Raw genomic sequence first — 19,728 nt, 5'->3', positions numbered from 1 at the left:
AGTATGCATTTTTCTTATCCTCTACAGACATGTCCATAAGCCTCTTGCATTTATGTATGGAATGGTTCTCACCACAGCAAACGCACTGGCTATTATTGGAATTTTGTGTTGGTGTGTTCCATTTCTTTGGTTTCTCCGCATCTCTCAACTTGAATTCACCAAGGTCAGATTTGGCGGTGGAGTTTGATGGAATTGGGAGGTTCACATTTGTGGCAAACGTGTTTGCTTTCGAACGCTTCATCTCTCTTGATGGTGCCTCTGCAGAGTGCCTTAAGGCATGTAAGGATGACACTGGATTGCATGCTATGTGTGACTCCTTAGAGATAAAGGAAGCAAACTCATTAAAGCTTGGATAGTCGTTGCCCCGATCCAGCTGCTCTGTGACATAACGGTTCCACCTAGATGACACCCAATCAGGAAGCTTGACTAGTATTTTCTGATTCTCCTCGCAGTCGTTAAGAACCTGTAAGCCCTTTATGTGAGGCATGGCATTACTACATGTTTGGAGGAAATCACTGAACTCTCTTAGCTTGAGATATTCCTTTCCACCAATCTTCGGCCACCCATTTAGCTTCTCTCTGAAAGCCCGCTGCACTACAAAGGAATGGCCATATCTAGCATTTAACCTATCCCAGGCTTGTTGATAGGCTTCTTCATCTTTTCTGTAGACGCTGCCTTCAAGAGAGGATTTTGCCTCACCTGCTATGTACTTTTGCAGGTAGAATAGCCTGTCAGCAGGGTCAGAGCATCGCCTCTATGAGGGCTTTGAAGCTTATGCTCCATTCTGTAAACTTCAGAGGATCGCCCGAGAATACAGAAGGTTCTGGAGTTGGCAAGCGAGTGAGAGCTAATGACTCTTGTAGCGATTGGACCAATGATGTCTCGTTTTGCACAACCTGCCGTTCTTGATCTGGGATGTGGTGAGCGAAGGGGTGTGCATCACTCACTTTGCTGAATGGAGGACTGCGTGTCCCATCCCTTCCCTCTTCTTCCGTGTAGACATTTAGCTTTGCCTGAATTACATCAATGTCCCTCTGATTTTCAAGTTTTCTCAGCTGCTGACGTTGAGCTTCGATGGCAGCTTCCATATCAATTTTGGCTCTCTTCTTGCAGCCAGCTGAGCAGCCGCTTCCGCCCTCATAGCTGAAATGCTAGGTGACTCTGAGAGATGGTTAGAATTGTGACAGCTGGGTGCAGTAACTCTGGAGGCTGTGGATCCATATATGGACCTAGCATATTCATTATCAAGTAGCATGCGTAACCTTGATCTTTCTGCCACCGTGTCAAACTCACCTTCATCTTCAGTTAGACGCGTACTCTCATCAGCTGCAGCAAGTCGGCCGTCACGGCTGAGCACGCATCGATCTTTCTTCGAATTTCTTGACTTGGTGAGGTTTGGAGTCGAATTCTGTCATACTGTTCCTTTAATTCAGACTCTAGCTTCTCAGCCTCATCCATCATGTTATACATGTCACTCTCAGAGCATACTTGCTTTAACCTTGTGCGAATGTCTCTTATGTTGCTTTTCCATTTCTCATATGTTGCTTTGAACCTCTTCTCCTTTTGAGTTAACTCTTGATCTTTCAGTTCCTGCATTTTTGGCGTTAATCGCCTTTCACGAGAGGATTTTCTTGTTTTTGTCTCAGATTTCTCAGACACTACACTTTTCCCTCTTCCAAATCCCCTGCATCTTGTACTTCTGACATAACATCAGGGTGACTATGACCATCTTTAGACATTTTAGACTTTAAAGGGGGTATCTTATGAAGAGGACAAGATATCTAAGGTAATTACAAGAATGGAATGGATATAATAGGCGGACAATTATTAAAATTAACACAAAGGCACCTTAGCTTAGATTCTTACGTATGACAGCAAATAAAACTTCAGTTTCAGCCTTTTTAAAGCTTGCAAACAATAGGTAAGAAAACAACAATAATTTTCAGAACTTTTTTTTTTTTTTTTTTTTTTTTTTTACACAGTCTGAAATTTGAACACTATTAATTTCTTGTCCATTATAGCAAATTTGCAGCTCATGTTCTATCCATCAACACAGGAGGCATAATAACTGCGTAATGAGGACTCACGCTTCTTGAAACCGCTTCTTGGAGCGTCCGCTGAATCTGCAGCTCCTGATTGGTTGTTACAAAATGCAAAGCAAGTGTCCACTGAAGCCTGTAGCTCACTGCAGGATGAGAAGCAACCAAGACCTGTAGCTTGCTGCAGGATGAGAAGCGCGTTGTAAACCGAGACCTGTAGCTTGCTGCAGGATGAGAAGAGCTTTGCACACCGAAGCCTCCAGATGGATTGGGACACGTTTTCACTGTATCTACTCTGGTCGAAAGAATCCACGCTTCGTACTGATGTCCACAATACTTTTATTCTGCTCACAATCATGGAGCACCGTGAAAACTAGAACAAGTAAAAATAATATCAATAGCACATATATTCATCTCAGCGACATATTTCTTTTCACAAAGTGCACAAGTGTTAAACAAATAACAGCGTAATGCTTTTTACCGTGTACACCTCATAAACCAGCAGTAGAAAAGATGTATATTCCGAAAAGTCCGCCGTGTTACCGCTCTGTCTTGTCTCTCCCGCGCACAACTTCCGGTTCCCGCGACTCACAGGAAGTGACTACTTCACAATAATTTTATCAGAAACATTTCTTATAAGAAAGGTGTATCACTGGATTCACAGGTTATCTTTTTCCTACTGCAAATGTACACAAACATCAATACCAAATAAAGAAAACAACGAGAAAACAACATAACGATCTCAGATGCGCTACTGGTGTTGTCATGGCAACCAACACAAACATTTCAGCATCAGCTACAATATATATTCAGCTTTACACTTATTATGTGCCAGTCCTGCTTCTTCATGGAGGCGTTTCTTTGGACTTTAGTATATTTTGAATGTGCTGTAAAACCAGACTGAAGACTGAAAGCACTTCAGTCAACAGCCCTAAAAAGGCAGCAGAGGTAAAGTCTAATGGCAGCCCTCTGGTCTTCATGATCACTGCCAGCAATGCTGATGAGTTGTTTTCAGGGCAGAGGAAATTTGTTCCTGCAGTTTGAGGAAAGGAAGCCGATTAAAGCCCAATGCCAGCGTGTTCCTTACAGAAACAATATGTTTCTGTATAATAAGATCTTAAAGTAGAGAGTCAGTGTTTTAAAATCCCATGTTTGATTATAGTGACCTGGTAATATCAAATATTGTTGTGGATTTGATTCCTTAGACGTTCCTTTGGCATCCTGTTATTCTCTTTTTCTTAAAATACAGTTTTTTTGTTTTTTTTAAATCAAAGTACAGTCAGTGAAATGGTTGCAGCTGCAATGCATCCTGTGAGATATTTATTATGCCAGCTTTTGGTGTCTTTCCCAGGAATTGTTCTGTTACATGAGCCAAGACCCCATCCTCTGTTTACCACCCAGCGTTACTGGTCTCACTATGAAATTCAGATCAATATTCTCATAATAAAAGTTCCAGGCCTGGAGCAAATTGGAATCTAAAGCTTAGAAAGCTAAAGAGATCTATGGCACTGGCAAAGCTGCACTAATGAATGATGAATCACTGCAACACACACACACACAGTAAACCTGCACAGGTGCTAAACAAAGACAAAAGATGCTGGCAGAGCTTGCTGTATGTTCTCCTGTTGTGTCACATTCAGCGTGAAACATGACTCCCGCATCAATAATGGACACAGATCTGCACAGATGCCGTCGACAGTGCTTTGCCATATCGTGGCTACCATGTTTACACTATTGGTGAGAAAAGTCACGAGCACTGGATCCATCTTACCCTGAAATTAGAGATTTTTTAACCCAAAATGTTGTTCATCATCAAACTTTTAAAGCTAACACCTGTGTGTCTATGTGGATCTGTGCGTAGATGCTTCTGGAGACTACAGGCAGACACAGACACGACTGCACGTGCACTTGTGCACAATGAGTCTGTGTATGATTATGCATGTATGTCAGCACTGGATGCTGTATGCATATGTGAGCACATTTGTGTCTGTATGAAGGCATGACTATTGCAAATAATGACACATCAATAATGCTCTGATGTGACAAACAGCAATAATATAAAATAGTGTGTGTTTTTATGTTTGTGTTTGTCCCCAGAGGCTGTTTGGGGAAGTGAAGGGTTGAAGTGCTGAGTAAGCGGTGCAGGGCCAGAGCTGAGACTGCAGTGCTGCTGCCTGCAACACAGCTCAGACTGATACTCAGCAGAGTGGAGGGTGAGGAGGGGGAGGGGAGAAGCTCCAAAAAGGCTGCTTTTACCTGCGACTCGACTCTCAGACATGTTCAGTTGGTACATAGGCACGCTTTCACTGTATGGCCCCGCTCACACGGACGGGCCATTCATGCCATTCAAATAGAAGAGCTTGTTCCTGATTGTGCTAATGACACATCATAACTCGTATGCAAAGCCACTCGCACGTGTCTCCGAGTGGTTGTGCACACACATGCGCATGCTGCAAGCCGACGCCCTAACAGCCACGCTGCATCACAGCCAGCGATCACAGCCTTGTTTACTCCCTCTAACCTGTGCGCCACTGATTGTGCTAGAAAAGCCCTCATCTCCTCCTCCCGCCCACTCTTCCTCCGTCGTGCTCCCTCCCCATCCTCTGAATCACCCTGCGCTGCTCTCTTGCCGCCCCCCCCCTCCTCCTTTCCTCCCCCACCTCCTCGTGTGCCTCTGCCTTCCCTTTTCTCGCTGTCACTCCTCACCTCCCCTCATCTCTCGGGTCTCTTTATGAATGGCACTGCTGGGCTTCCATTCCCCTGCTCACTGTCTCCATTCGTCTCTCTGTGTATCGTCACATACATGCGCGTCTTTTTTCTGCCTCTCTCTCACTGCTTTCATCCATTCCCCTCGTTCCCTCTTTCTCTCCACATCCCTGTCATCGATGGCGTTGTGCTTATGTATATTTAAACAATCCTGGGCCCGTATTGAGAACCTCAAACCTCCCCACCCTCTCTGCTGATATATTTGATTATATAACTCCGTCCCCATGGACCTTGAGGACGCTGCAATCTAATTTTATCAGGTGATGGTGGCGATGATGATGGGAGTGTGCCTCAATGCGACATTTAAAGCAGAAGAAATGCCTGTTTCCATGGCTGCATTCATGTAAACATCAAAAAATAAGCCTTATCCTAACAGGGCTCAGACACAGTATCGTTCATGTAATCTGGGCAAAGATGAAACAAGGAGGAAGGTGAAGGCGTGTTCCTCATCATGTTCAAACTAAAATGTTCTGTTCGCTCATTTTAAATCGTCTGATTCTCGGTAGAAAACCACGAGCTCACCGAACACACACGGCTGCCATTTTCTGTGCTCGAAACACAAGAGCTTGCTCCAAGTTTTCTGTTCTAATAAACAACCATACCGCTGCTTTGGAAAACTTGCCAAACAGCGCCATGTGCTGGTACAAAGATGGAACTGCACAGGACTGGAGTTCAAGAAGGACCACATCACCCCTATCCTGAAGCAGCTTCACTGGCTCCCGGTTCAACTCCGCATTAATTTTAAAATACTCCTCTACACATTTAAGGCTATTCATTCTCTCCGCCCACCACATCTCTCTGACTTGGTACAGATCTCCATCCCATCCCGGTGCCTCAGATCCTCCTCTTCTCTTCTTCTTTCTGTTCCTTCCCCTCTTCTTATTACCATGGGGGGCGGGGCTTTTAGCCGCTTTGCCCCTCGGCTGTGGAATACCCCCTGACCTCAGAAACATCAGTTCTTTCCCCCGTTTTAAGTCCACCCTCAAAACCCACCTGTTCAAGAACCAGAGCCTACTCTGTATAACTACTCCATGCTCTTAAACTTTGTTTTATTATTGTGTTCATTTCCTGTTTTTATGCTCATCTTATTTGTTCTGTAAAGTGTCCTCGAGTGTTTTGAAAGGTGTTTCTAAATAAAATGTATTATTATTATTATTATTATTATCCACTGTCTGAAACCACCTATTTCTCCTCCTCTTAAACCCATTTTCTTTAACTGTAACCTCGTTTAGCTGCACATTCAATGCCTGAGATATCTCAGAAAAAGAAAGTGCAACTGCAACAATACTGCTTAGCTTTTCTACATGATAGAAAATGCTGCTGTATTAAATGAAAGAAATCTGCCAGCACAACTCTTAAATTGTAAGAAATAAATTACAGAAAAAGTTCCAGTAGCTCATTGACAAAAGTGCCATTACCCAATCGAGTGGAATATTTTTATACAGAAAATGTCTCATTTTATTCATTTTACTGTGGATACATTGTATAAAAAGAAGATATTTCTGTAGTCGATAGTGAGAAAACAGGAACTTTTCTGTTTTTTAATTGTTTATCTTCATTATGGTCTTATGAATAGCTGTGGAGGGAGTCTTTATCAGTAAGACAGCTGTAAGTTTTATGAAAATACAGTTAAAAGTCCAAAAACATCCAGTGGGCCGAATAGGGGATTTTTCCAGGCTGATTCTGGCCCCCAGGCCTTAGGTTTGACAACCTATCGTTCTCGTGACTGCCCGTCACTCTGTGTGTCGGAGATGACCACATTAAGACATTATAGCAGCATAAATATGAGTAAAAATAAGAAAAAGCAAAATAAATGTCATTTCATGAAATACACAAACAATTTTTTTCTATAAAAGTCTGCAAGTGATCACATATTTGGCCCATAAAGTTCATTCTTATGGAACGCAAAGTTGCAGCCATGACAGCAGAAAAGCAGTGAAAAGTGATGGAAATCACTGAAAAAAGCTACAGTTTGTAAAACGTGCAGATCGGCTGCAGCCAAACATCAGGATGCTCACAGGTCATCCTTCTGAGTCATGCTGTCAAACAACATTATGATTTGACAGTGCAGATGACCTTTGACCCTGTGGATGTAATGTTATCCATACACCATGTTGCTGCATGGTACGGCTTCCTGAGTTAAAATGTATTTCATCAGGGCCATATGTTACTGTGCAGTGCTGTCTGTGTTTAATCACCTGGCTGTGATAAATGTGCCCGAGACAAATTTTCCCTAAAGGAAACAATAAAAACGAATCGATTATGTCCAATCAGTTCATCCTTGAGTCAAAGTGGATGCTTGTGCCTCCTTAAAAAAGAAAAAAAATGTTCTTCAGGCATTCCTGAGTTATCACATCGATGATTAGAGACGCACAACCTGGAAACATCAAACCTGTGACCACGTCTGTCACGGGCACAGAGCCATAATAAAAGCAGCAGCAACCTGATGCGATGGAAGGAAACATTATTCAAAGCACGATGTCCAACAAGGCAGAAAAAAAAGCCATGTGGAAAAGACTGAATGAAATATCCACAATTATGATAAGCGGCCAGTTTCGCTCCAAGATGTCAGTCTCTGTCTAACCTCGCCGCCTGTTACTCTGCGGTGTTTGTTAGCTCCAGCATTGTGGCCTGGAGCTGGTGGCTGAAAGGCACCATAAGTTCGTCAAAGTCCACCTCGAGGGATGGGTGCTTATTCCTTCTCTCTATCTTTGACATCAGCTGGCTGGTGGTGGGCGGCTTCCCCCAAACCTGACACAAAAACACAAGTCACAGTGAGAAGTGGAATTACACAGTCACTTCTGTAGGAACGTTTGTGCACTAGTGGGCTTAATGCGTGGTTGGTTTGTGCACGTTGAGACTGCTGCAATTAGCTGCCAGCAGAAGACACATTAAGCCGTCTTCTTGTAAACAGCAGAGAGGCTCACCGTCTTTGGCACAAAGGTGATGTCCACGATTTTGGTTCTCCCGGTCGTGATGCTGGTGTTCTGCAGGATGACACTATTTGAATCCTTCTGGGGTGGAGTCTTTTCTGCTGCTGCAGACGATGTCTCTGCTTGCGCAGCGAGTTTTGGAGCAGCAACCTGTAGTGAATACCAAGACTTTCAAAGCTTCTGCAGCCTCTGCATATTCGCTGTGTTCGATACAAAGTGTCAGATTCAGGTTGGTTAAAGGCAGTTAGAGATGTCCAAATACACAAGATTAGGTCACTAACAATAAACGGTTATGTTTGAGGATTAAAGCTCAACGGTTTTCAGTAATGGTGGAGAGGCAGGATAAAGAATAATCCAAAGGTTTAGCTGTTACACCAAGGGAACAGAAGTACTCTGTTAAAGCACCAGACAGCTAATGTTTACTTTGGACTGATAAAACCTGGTGAAGGAATCTGTCTCAAGAATAGAGCCAAAGAGGAGCATCAGTAACAAAACGTATTTTGTATATAAATGTGCGGTGCTACAAAAAAGTATTTGCCCCCTTCCTGATTTCTTAGTTTTTTGCATACATGTCACACTTACATGGCTCAGATGTTTCAGATGAGAAACAAAGTCATTGACATCGGTCTTGAAAAGGTTACAAAGGCACTTCTAAGGCTTTGGGACTCCAGCGAACTGCGATGAGAACCACTGTCCACTAATAGAGAACCTTCCCAGAAGTGGGTGGCGTACCAAAATGACTTCAAAAACACATCAACGACTCATCCAGGAGGTCACAAAAGAAGCCCAAACAACAAAGAACTGCAGGCCTTACTTGTCTGTGTTAAGGTCAGAGTTCATGATTCAACAATAAGAAGGAGACTGGGCAAAAATGACAGAGTTCAAGGAGAAAACCACTGCTGACCAAAGAGAACACAAAGGCTTGTATTTACCAAAAAACATTGTGATGAAGCTGTTGGGATAATACTCTGTGGACTGACGAGGCAAAAGTCCCGTCGGAGTCCTGTTACGGCCGGCATAAAACTAACACGGCTTTTCATATGAAGAACATCAAACAACAGTCAAACCTGCTGAATTCAGCTCTACCAGAAAATCCTGAAGAAGTATATCTGGCCATCAGTTCGTGCACTGCAGCTTAAGTGCACTTGGCTTCTGCAGCAGGACAATGATCTGACACACACCAGCATGTGCACCTTGTTGGCGTGGTGAAGTTGGACTTCAGATGAAGATGGCCATTCATGGTCAAAAACCCTCCAATGTGGCTGAATTAAAACAATTCTACAAAGAAGACTGGGCCAAACGTTGCTCCACAGTGAAGGACCCACAGCGAAGGACCCACAGCGAAGGACCCACTGCTAGTTATCACTGACTGCAGTTGTTGTTGTCATGGTTGACACTTAGTAGCTTTAGGAGGCAATGACTTTTCCACACAGCTCCATGTAGGGCTGGATCATTTTGTTCCCTAATAAATGAATACTTGTATTTACTCAGGTTATCGTTGTCTAATATTAACATTTGTTTGATGATCTGAAAACATGTTAGTGTGACAAATAAGAAATCAGGAAAGGGGCAAATAATTATTCACGGAACTGTGAACTTCACTAGATATGACTTCCTGCCAGATGTTTGCATTGTTGCTGACCTGCTGCTGATGTGATCCTGCCTCTGGATGGTACCAAGTTAGACTGAACTGAAGGTCCTGTGAATCTGCAGATGTAGATCATCTAGGCCTGGTTTAAGCAATTTGCATCGATTCGAGTGTTTCTTTTTGTCGGCCATCATCGTCAGATGCTCAGCCTATCTGCTTCCACCGGTCGCTCTGTCAGTGTGTCATCGCAATAATGAATGTTTACCATTGGCACTGTCAAAGCATACACAGGACAGGAGAAACTGTCTGCAGGCTGCAGGACGTGAAACCTGAGCTTTGCCAACTGCATGTCAAAAAAGGCTATCAGCTGATTGGCCAGGACTGTGGCTAAGCTTGATATCGACGGCTGCCAGAACGCTGTTTTTGTAAAACCCTGTCTACATGTGAGGCACGGTCATGGGAAGAATGTGCTGCTACACCAATCCTTCTGCACAAAGGCCCATTATTAACTTAATCACCAATCACACGGGTGTTGATGTTCTTATCAGGATATTCTGGCGTTCACCACAGACGCTGCAGAGCTCTGTACTGTTTGTGTAAGCTTGTTATCACATAATCATTGGCTCTGCTGGCTTTCCCATCCCCTAGCTGCTCTGTGTGTGTGTGTGTGTGTGTGTATCCTATATTTCTTAGTGTTATTATTCTTTCATTGACAAATATTAATTTTTTTGTTCACATTTAACTCATTTTTAAAGACAAACAGGCTGTTATAGTAAACAAGAACAACATGCAGTCGGGTACAGAGAGTGGTGTAATTCCCACAGAAGCCCCACATGTTCCCACGGCTGTGGTTAGAGGGTAGGATGACCATAGGGCTTCTTGTGAATCAGTCACACAGTGCTGAAGGTGCATGCATTATTTACAATGACTGATTAGTTTATACGTCCCAGTGATTGAGAGTTTGTGAATTACAGTAGGCCTGATAAGGATTGTTGCCCTTTATTGTAGAAAACAGTGAAACGCCTGGCAGTTCATACCGCCTCCGACCGAGCTCAGAGGAAAACGCTCTGTGATTCGTCGGCTCTCTGTGTGACAGATATTTTCATTGTCCCCAGAACTGCGACTGAATTATAAATACTCCTGATTATTCATGAACGCCTCACAAACACCTGCTGCTTCCACGGTCTTAATGACGTCAATACATCTGAACTGATTGTGACCTGCTTACAGGGAATACAAATTTAAACACCAGCACGGTGTAGCTGTAACCAAACACATGTGGTGTCATTTGCGTACGAGTGCCCAGCTTTAAGTAATCAGGTCCCTTTACAGGCTCGGGTTTCCCTGATGCTACGAGGGAGAAGAGAGCAAAACCAGTGTGTGTCGTTTTACATGATTTAGAGGTCATGATGGGGATCAGGAGACAGAGCGGATTGTATGTGTGGCCCAGACACTGATCCCAGAGCTGCCCCTGGTGCATACATCAGCGTGGGAGTGTGAAAAAGCACTGAAGCACAGGAAAACGCGCTTGCATGAATGTCTGGATGAATGAAAACGGTGTGAATGCTCAGAGTAGAACAGCACTATATAAGAACCTGGCCATGACTTGCTATATTCTTATAGTACAGAGTGAACATTAGATACAGTATAGACAAAACAAAGATAAGAGGGAAAGTCTGAAGGCAAACGATTTTAATGTGTTTTCAAAGGTCTCCTTTAAGTCGTAGATTTTTCGTGTACCTTGGCTTTAGTCGCTTTAGGCTTTTTAGCTTCAGCCTCCTTTCCTTTTGCTTTGTCCTTTGGTTTAGGCAGAGAATCCATCTTTTGTTTGACCAAGTCGATTATTACAGGGTTTGCAAAATCTCTGGAAACATCAAGGCAGTTTTGCTCTGTACAGAAATAAAATCCAGTCAGTCAAATAACAGCAGCAGCAATTAAACGAGACATGGTGATTCTAAATTGGCCATAGATGTGAAAGTGCTACGATGCAGGGTTGTAGTCAATGAGCCTAGAAGGACAGTATATAAATGTTGGTACATTATACATCACTACAAAGGAGACCTCTAGAATAAATGTTGATGCAGAGTTCAATAAAAAAGAGAAGTTAAAGAGTAACTATACAAAATCCTGTGTTTCCATTTTGGCATTATAAGAAAAAGTTACAAAGACTTTGAACTACGTCACACCTCTCTTGTTCTCTGCAAGCACATTGGCACCCGCCTCGATGAGGAAATCCACACAGGAGACTCGAGACGTTTCAATGGCCCTCATGAGGGGCGTGGCTCCACCCAGGGCCGGGGCATCGAGGTTAGCTCCAGTATTCACCAGAAGTTCAATGAGTTCCCGCTGCCCGGCGTACGCTGCATGGTGGAGGGGGGTCCAGAAGAACTGGTCACACACATTCACATCAGCCCTGTCACAAACAGTGATGTCGGAGTTTAAGGCATATATTTGTATTTAGGCCCATTCTTTGGCTTGGATCAGCAGCCATCACTCAAACAGCAGCAAGAAAAAAGCTCATCATCCAAAGACGATGTCTCAGTTTGCTTCTGTGTGTGTGCTTTGTAATACAAAGCTAAAGAAACGGGTAAAAAAAATATTGAAAATATTATTTTGGCTTTTATTGTAAAGCCACAGAAAAAAACAAATGGCGCTGAAATCAGAACATGAACTTTCTCACCCCTTGCTGAGGAGGTACTGAGCCATCTCATAGTTGCCAGTGGAGCACGCGACCATCAGCGGCGTCTTGTAAAACTCATCCTGAACATCCACCGGCACCCCTTTACTGAAGGCGTGGTCCAGAGACTCCAGATCATTGGTTCTCACACAGGAGTTCACGTTGACGTAGACCGGCGGCGGCTTGTGTATGTACCATCCTGAGTCGTTCATCACCGGATGGACTGGCGGGTGAGCCGGGTCGAATCGGAGGACGTCCGAGCAGTTAAAGTATGAGCTGATCATGAAGTTGGGTGGGCCTCCGTCTGCTCGTCGGGGCTTCAGCTCCGGTGGGAGGGTGCAAATGGGCATGGGGAGAACAAACGGAGCCTTCTTCTTCTTCTTGCCTCCTTTTTTCCCCTTTCCTCCCTTTTTCTTCTTAGGCATATACGAGGAGAGGCGGAACGGTTTCTTGATGTACTTGACTCCTCTGATGAAGTCACTGATGTTGACGTCTCCTCCATGAGCTGAGATGACTGCTTGGATCTGGTCTGGTTCAACTGGAGCTTGTAGCTCCTCTAATACAGAAACAAACCTCTCTGCAGTAACTGTGTCTGACTTGTTGCCAAAGGCTTTCCACAGTTCAGCTTCATACTCTTGAGACCAGTCGTGGAGGGTCAGTGCCCAGAGATCTGACATCTGGCCAGCGCCGCTGGGATCGCTGCCTTTTCCCTGCTTCCTCTCCGCCTTCCGGAGCTCCTTGGCTACTGCGTTGTGACCGGAATCTTTGGCAATCTGATGCGGCAGCAAACCTTCCCGGTTCTTTAGTTTAGGGTTACAACCTGACCACAGAGCAGAGTTTATATAAACACACGGTAGAATGGCCTAATCTAACTCAGGACTGTGGTTGCAGCTGTTCGCTGGATCTACAAGTATCATAACAGAGATATGCAAACACAGAGGGGAGAACACTGATCCTCCAGTATGTTATAAAAATACTGAGGAGAAGAATTTTAAATTCAATTCTGGATTTTACCCAGCACCCAGTCTAACCAGTGAAGAGACGTCAACATGGGATAAATCTATTGTCTGACATCCTGATAACAGCGAATTACACAAGTCCAGTTTAGAAGTCATAAATGCATGAACGTGGGCTGTTTCCAATATAAGACAGGGTTTAACATGCGCATTGAAGGACAGAAATGTCTCCAAATCATCTTAAGAAACATGAATGATGGGACAGATTTGTCCCCAGCTGGGCAGCAAACAGTCCAAAAAGACGTCTGATCACACAGGAAGCTGACAACGTGCACACTCCCACTGAAACCAATACACAATGACAGGTGTGGTGAGCAGCAGTTGTGCACAAGCTGGTAATTATGGACAATACTTACACGTGTGAACATGAAAAAAGCAGGGGGACTGTGTTATTATGTTAATCTCTGAAACGACTACCAGGGGAGTACGTTTGATCATAAAACGATAGTTTGATCCATATTTATAGCAGCTGGGAAATCCCCATGTTTCCGCCGTGATCAAAGGAGACGTGCTCTCATATCGCATTACTACAAAGAAACCAGAACAGAATCAAAAGTGTGCTCGACTCTTCCCAGTGTCCTCACACGTGTAAATGAATGACATATCAACATTTTGGCAGTAATGTAGAAATGTAAAAAAACCAAAACAGTAACTCCAAATTTTAGAGCTGGCCATGGAGCGTGCTCCTTTACGTTCCCATGTATACGAACACCTTTCTTCTAGAAATGGAGGGTAACATAGAAAATCATCGTCTAACTAAAAGGGTACTGTAGAGCAGTTTTTGGAAAGAACTAAAATTCCCATATTCCAAATAGATTCCCGTTCCCCTCTTTTAAACTTTGATTGAAGATGTTCAGAGTAACCATCGGCATTCTTCTCACTTTAACAGGCCATGCATATGAATCATTACACAGTTTGGGTATACAACACTTACGTAGCAATACCTCAGAAATACTGTGATCAACAATAATGTGACAGCCTCATAAACAATTACAGAGGCAACGCCTACAGAAGGTAAGACAGGTGCTGAGAAGACAGCATTAAGATCTGAGCCGATACAGACGTACGGCCATCATCATGGCCACATAAGGACATAGATGCTTAGGTTGGGAGGTACCCTGGGTACGCAGTCCAGCACCTTTGGGCTCTACGAGCAACGACAAAACAAAAAGAGAGGGAGGGGATCAGAGCGACAAGCCAGGATGAAACAAGAAGCAACCATGAATACATGGCCCCCATCCCCACCACACCCCCAAGATGAGCTGCTACAGCAGTGCCACAGGAGGACAGAGCCCCTGTTTGGGCTAGGAGGTGGCTGACATCAATAAATCCTACCAGTGGTTAGAAAAGCTCGGCCTAAAGGACTCCACAGAGTCATGGCGGCACAAACAGACAGGCAGCTGCTGACGACCAACCACACAGAGCTGTGACCGATAAAGAGCAGATGTGGCAATCCCAGCTCACAGTAATATTGGGAAGAAGTCTGATGGGTGGAAAGAACAGCTGGAGATGTGAAAGTCCAAAGTTCTCCTGACGTACATTTTGAGTAATAGCTGATGTGTTTTCCTCCTGCGTTTGAAAGACTGATCAGCGTTAGCCTACAAATGTCACGATATCAGACTGAAATTACTGAACGTAATGTTGATATAAGCTTTAAATGTCTGCACAGTCGGGGCTCCGTTTAAAGCATCAGCAGGAGTGACAGGCCTCATCACAGAAAAAGACTTTAAAGAGTACAGTACCTCTCTGTGCCAGGAACTTGCAGCAGTTTGCATTGCCCGAGGCAGCAGCGTAGTGTAAGGCTGTGCAGTCCTTAAGGCTCATCGCACTCATGTCTGCTGAGTATGCAGACAGCACCTGAAGCACCTGAACACATGAAATCAGCCCAGAGGAACACGTTAGACGATCCTAAATCTGAAGTGCTGCTTACACTAACAGTGGGTCGCTGTCATTTTAATTCAGCTTTCAGTGCGAAGTAGAATAAGTCCTAATAGATACAGTTTAACTTTGCATGTTATTGGCATTTCAAAATTATTTTGCTATTATATATGAGCAGCTACTACACCTCAAAAAAGCCGCCCATGGCAGCATAGTGGACAGCTGTGAGCCGCTTTCTGTCAGAGGCGTTGGGGTCTCCCCCCATCCTGATTATAGCTCTAACAAGCGGCAGGGAACCTGCTTTGACTGCCTCCATCAACGCTGTGACTCCAGTTTTCTGAACAGAGGGGAAGAGAAGAGAGGAAAGGCTTCAGTTCCCACAGACTGTCTTCAAGACGCAGTTCTCGCAGTCCCTGTAGTTTACCTGGTGTGCTGCATTGGGGTCTGCCCCAGCATTCAGCATAATGAGGCACAAGGGGGTGCACTCCTGGGCCTTTTCACACATCAGCTGAAATATATGTGTCCCCTGCACTGACACGCTGTTGGCATTGGCACCGCACTTAAGCAACACCTGCAGGCAGCGGCAGTGGCGTTTGGTGGGGTAGATGCAGTAGAACAGCACATCTGAGTCACAGCGCGGGTGCACAAGTTTGAGAATGAGACAGAAGAAGCAAGTAAGGGTCAACAATAAATCTGTACATCAGTGTAATCAGACTACTTTGAGGCAGCGATGGCTTGACAGCTAAGACCAACACCTACATGCTGTTTCAAATATTAATGTGGACCCCTCAGTCTAATTCAGTGTGTGCAGTCCTTCGCAGCTATTGGCTAGCTAACCCTGCCAAATCAAGCCATCTTCATCTCTACTGCAAAATTAAAAGCAAGGCCCAACGACCCGAGGGCTTTCAAAGTAAAAGTGATGGACGCATTTCCCTTTTCAGGGAACTTTGCTCTGACAGATAGCTTCCACGCTTCTAGCACCGAGCACAGCTGCTAACTGCTGGTGGAGACAGTCTCGCATCCTGGCCTGTAAAAGGAGGGAGGCAGGATGCTGTGTTTTACTTTCCCCACTCTGATTATTCCCACAGGCCTCCATATTTCTGACACGATGGATAACACAAACAGGTGTGTGTGACTACTGAAGCTCAGCCTGCTGTGAGTACTGAGCGCAGGCTGAACAAAACCCCAGGGAGAGCTGGGTCATATCAAGTTGCTCAGCGTGTTTCACAGCAGTCGATCATTAGGACTTGATCTGTAATTAGACGTGTCCATGTGGCATGACCCTCATAAGGCTCTTCACACATGCATACATACATCATACAGTATGTAAATTATGCACACGAGGGAAGTATTCAATCATTCAGCCTTGATCTACCTCTCAAAGGAGAGCCAGTTAGAGTAACTGCTACCACAGACACACTGTAATGGGGTCATTATCACGATTACTTCAACGAGCTCCTTCAGAAGACCTTTGTGCGCTCTGATTGGAGTTGTCTGGGATACCACCTCCTCATCAATATCTAAAGAGACAAACTGCATTTTCATGAGCGGAAAGACGATGCAAGCGATCCAGCTGACCTAACCTAACTTGAGATGGAAACGCCTCCATTTGGGAAACTGAGACTCAAATGAGAATACACACATTTAAAGCAAACCATCTGCATACAGATGCACACAGTGTATGAGCTTCATTTGTGCAGGAACTTTTAATGACATATCGCAAACAAAAAAGCTCTGAAATTCAACTCTCGCGTGTTCCTGTGATCATATCAGCCTTGATCATTCTGCAGCTGTTAAATGCTACAAAACATTTTTGTTTCAAAATTTTATTTAACCAGAAAGCAAAAAGCTGCAGCTTTAGAGTCTCTTTGTTTAAAATGATCCTGGGCTAAACCTGCATCCACACAGGAAGCGATTCGCTTCCCAAACTTTACTTTAAAGCTGGCTGTTACTGGACAGACTCCCGTCACCTAAGTAGCTTCTAATGCATTTACTACCCTGTTAGCTGTCAGCCACCAGTATCCTCTGCTCTCATTGCCAGCTGAAGTTGAGAAAGATTCATTTTGAGAGGTGCCTACTTCTTTCTCATTGCCATAGCTTTTTTCACCCATAGTCACTTTACGTAGCCAGATGTGACTGAATTTCTCTCGGGTTGCCATGTCATTGAAAATCACCCACTGTGTGGATAAAGCTAAGGGAGACAAAGATAAGCATCAATGTCCCACTGAAAGTGAGCATCACCATTGGGCTGAGCCCTTGAAATGCCTCTGGGTTCTTTTTTTGAAACCTTATTTGAATTCAACTCATTTTTGTGGTCACAAACACACTGAGACAACCTTTGTAGGGTAAGTCCGGCCTCTTGCTTTGTGACAGTGTGACAGCTGCAATTCTGAACTAAACAGCTGAGGAAAACCCTGCTGTTTACCACCATATACACACTACATGAACAAAAGTGGGCCGCCTACACCTGCACCATCGGCCACTGAAACTGATGCCACGAAGCTCCCGGCACACAGCTTTAGTGTGATTGAAATCCCGTAACTGTTCAGTCAGTACAGTGTTGCTAAACCTACACAGAGATTATAAGTAGCAATGCCTTTAGTTTCGAACTCACTTTTGCCCTCTACATCCAGGAGCCTCAGGTTGGCTTCGCTGTGGGCCAAAAGAGACACAATGGGATCGTTGCCCAGCTCAGCAGCTAACATAATCGGAGTGCGGCCCCTTTTGTCCTGCACGTTAGGATCTGCTCCCTTGGAGAGGAGGAAGGTGACGAGCTCTGTGAGGAGAAAAAGAGAGAGCAGAAACAATCAGGAGACAGATCATATTTGGGGTTGTGGTAAATTCTCAGACCAGCTGAGCTTGATGCAGATTATGTTTAAAAGTAATCGGAAATACATGTTTATACCCCGAGTCGTATGCACACTCATCTTTCCCCAGTGTTACTGCAGGCAGTGATTAAGATGTTTAACAAACTTAATAGCATCCATTCCTTTTTCCATTGCGCTGCCGTTTTCGAGAACTCTACATGCTGCCACAAATCTCTGTGGACATATTTTCTTTGGCAAGAAATGCGGCATGCAAACAAGGGGTTTTGAAAGACGCAAAGACCAAATGAAATAACCTGTACTGTAAATACCCACAGTATTTGAGTTGTACAAACATAGCACTCTTCCAAACAAATGTGTCTGATTTTTGCAAAGGAACAAGTCTGCCACAGTCAGCCCACAGGCATAGATTACCTAGACTGTTGGCTGAAACTGCCACATGGAGCACCCCCACACCGTCCTTCGGCTCTGTGAGATTGATGAGGTCTTCCACCCCGAACTGCACCATCTTCTCTATCTGTGCCTTATCCACTTCATGGACTAGCTGAAGCAGGCGGTAGATCTGCAGGGTCTGCAGGCGGCCCTCTGCCACTCTGCTGCTCATTGTGGACTCACTGAATGCTGGTATGAAATAGGAGCGTTATAATATGCACGCAAATATTTGGTTCTGAACATTTTTTAATTGAATTACAATTTTTAGCTGCTTTCTTTTTCCTCTGAAAAACTGCAGTACAGTTTGTTCATGTTACCCATGTGAATGGCGACTTTCACACAAAGTGGCCCAGAGCTTTTTCTGTTTTAAGACAAACATCACCACAGTAAATGAATAAAAAAGTCACAAGTGTTGTTAAAGATCTGTCAGTACAGACGCGTAAACCCTAAAGTGAGAGGCTCTGTCAGCTCATCACATCACGCACCTGCACGCAGACACGCACACGCTCGTTACACGGGCTCTCCTTGTTTGACACGCGGGTTTCCAGAAAGCGCGAACACTTGCTGCTCTTTGTGGTCCACAAACCCAGGACGGTTGGTGAGCGACGACGGTCCCGTCTGTACCTGCTTTTCCTCCCAGGCTGTAACGTCTCCTTAAAACGCCGCCTTTCACTTTTCTGAGCGGAAACAAAGTCGGCTCCATGGCAACGGAACGCGCGAAAACCCCAGGCAGGACCTCGTGCCTTCGGCAGCGTCTGATGCTGCTTTCAAGGTCTCACGATAAGCTCGGCAATACTGAAACTGTTGTAAAAGAAAGCGTCACCACCATTTATTTAGCTCGCAATTTAAAGACTTTATCTGTATTAACTTAACGAGTTTTTAAAAGCTCCCTATGGTAGTTATAATAGTTGCCAATATTTTGGAATGATTTGATGTATGTCGATTAAGGAATGCCCCTTAATTGAATTATTTATCATGTATTACAGTGAATCTGTTTTCACACTTCACTTGTTACACATTTTTCCCAAAATGGATTATTTTCTTTTTTCAAAATTGTCAAAATTCTGCACAAAATATCCCGTTAATGACAAAGTGAAAATCGTTTGCTTGAAATTCTTGCAAACGTATTAAAAATAAAAGATCATGTACATGAGTATTCACAGCCTTTGCCATGACACTCAAGGTTGGCATCATGTTCATCCTGTCTCCACTGATCATCTGTCAGACGTTTTCTGAATTGTATTGGAGTCCACCTGTGTGTAAATTCAGCTGACTGGAAATGATTTGGAAAGCACACACCTGTACATGTGAGGTCCCAAAGTTGACAGTGCATGTCAGAGCACAAACCAAGCCATGAAGTCCAAGGAACTGGACAATCCCAAACCTCCGAAACAGGACTGTATGGAGGCACAGATCTGGGGAAGCTGGCTATCAAGCCAATCCGAGCAATCAGGGTAGAAGGGCCTTAGTCAGAGGTTCCCAAGAACCTGACAGAACTCCAGCGTTGCTCTGTGGAGAGAGGAGAACCTTCCAGAAGGACAACCATTTCTGCACCACCAGAAGTTTCTCCACCA

General features: G+C 44.3%; 1 protein-coding gene and 1 long non-coding RNA gene across 3 annotated transcripts; both read right to left on the bottom strand.

The window, feature by feature from the left end:
* Positions 1–1,949: 1,949 nt before the first annotated feature.
* On the bottom strand, positions 1,950–2,935 carry LOC120433101. The gene is made up of 2 exons (XR_005608316.1): positions 2,521–2,935; positions 1,950–2,412 (listed from the first exon to the last, which is right to left on the bottom strand). It is a non-coding gene; the product is annotated as an uncharacterized LOC120433101 (long non-coding RNA).
* Positions 2,936–6,266: 3,331 nt separating this feature from the next.
* On the bottom strand, positions 6,267–18,918 carry ankef1a (ankyrin repeat and EF-hand domain containing 1a). 2 transcript variants are annotated; one of them, XM_039598552.1, is made up of 11 exons: positions 18,640–18,918; positions 18,137–18,343; positions 17,512–17,673; positions 15,322–15,521; positions 15,085–15,234; positions 14,762–14,885; positions 12,007–12,823; positions 11,513–11,739; positions 11,067–11,215; positions 7,733–7,888; positions 6,267–7,556 (listed from the first exon to the last, which is right to left on the bottom strand). In XM_039598552.1, the coding sequence occupies exons 2-11, from the start codon at positions 18,324–18,326 to the stop codon at positions 7,401–7,403; spliced, it is 2,331 nt and encodes a 776-aa protein (XP_039454486.1). In that variant the 5' UTR covers positions 18,327–18,343; positions 18,640–18,918; the 3' UTR covers positions 6,267–7,400. The 2 variants fall into 2 exon arrangements, with proteins under 2 accessions (XP_039454486.1, XP_031590026.1); XM_031734166.2 differs by lacking the exon at positions 18,640–18,918 and adding an exon at positions 18,472–18,622.
* Between the last annotated feature and the right edge of the window lie 810 nt (positions 18,919–19,728).

This window comes from Oreochromis aureus, linkage group 15, assembly GCF_013358895.1.
Source record: "Oreochromis aureus strain Israel breed Guangdong linkage group 15, ZZ_aureus, whole genome shotgun sequence".
In the NCBI taxonomy this organism is placed as follows: Eukaryota; Metazoa; Chordata; class Actinopteri; order Cichliformes; family Cichlidae; genus Oreochromis; species Oreochromis aureus.
Note: the sequence above shows the minus strand (reverse complement) of the source record. Positions and strands in the feature narration are given on the sequence as shown.

Excerpts from the sequence above, each read along its gene's own strand:
- ankef1a (XM_031734166.2), bottom strand. Across the intron at positions 14,886-15,084 it reads CCATGGGCGGCTTTTTTGAG|GTGCTTCAGGTGCTGTCTGC; the intron begins GTGTAGTAGCTG and ends TCATGTGTTCAG. Across the intron at positions 7,557-7,732 it reads TCACCTTTGTGCCAAAGACG|GTTTGGGGGAAGCCGCCCAC; the intron begins GTGAGCCTCTCT and ends TTTTTGTGTCAG.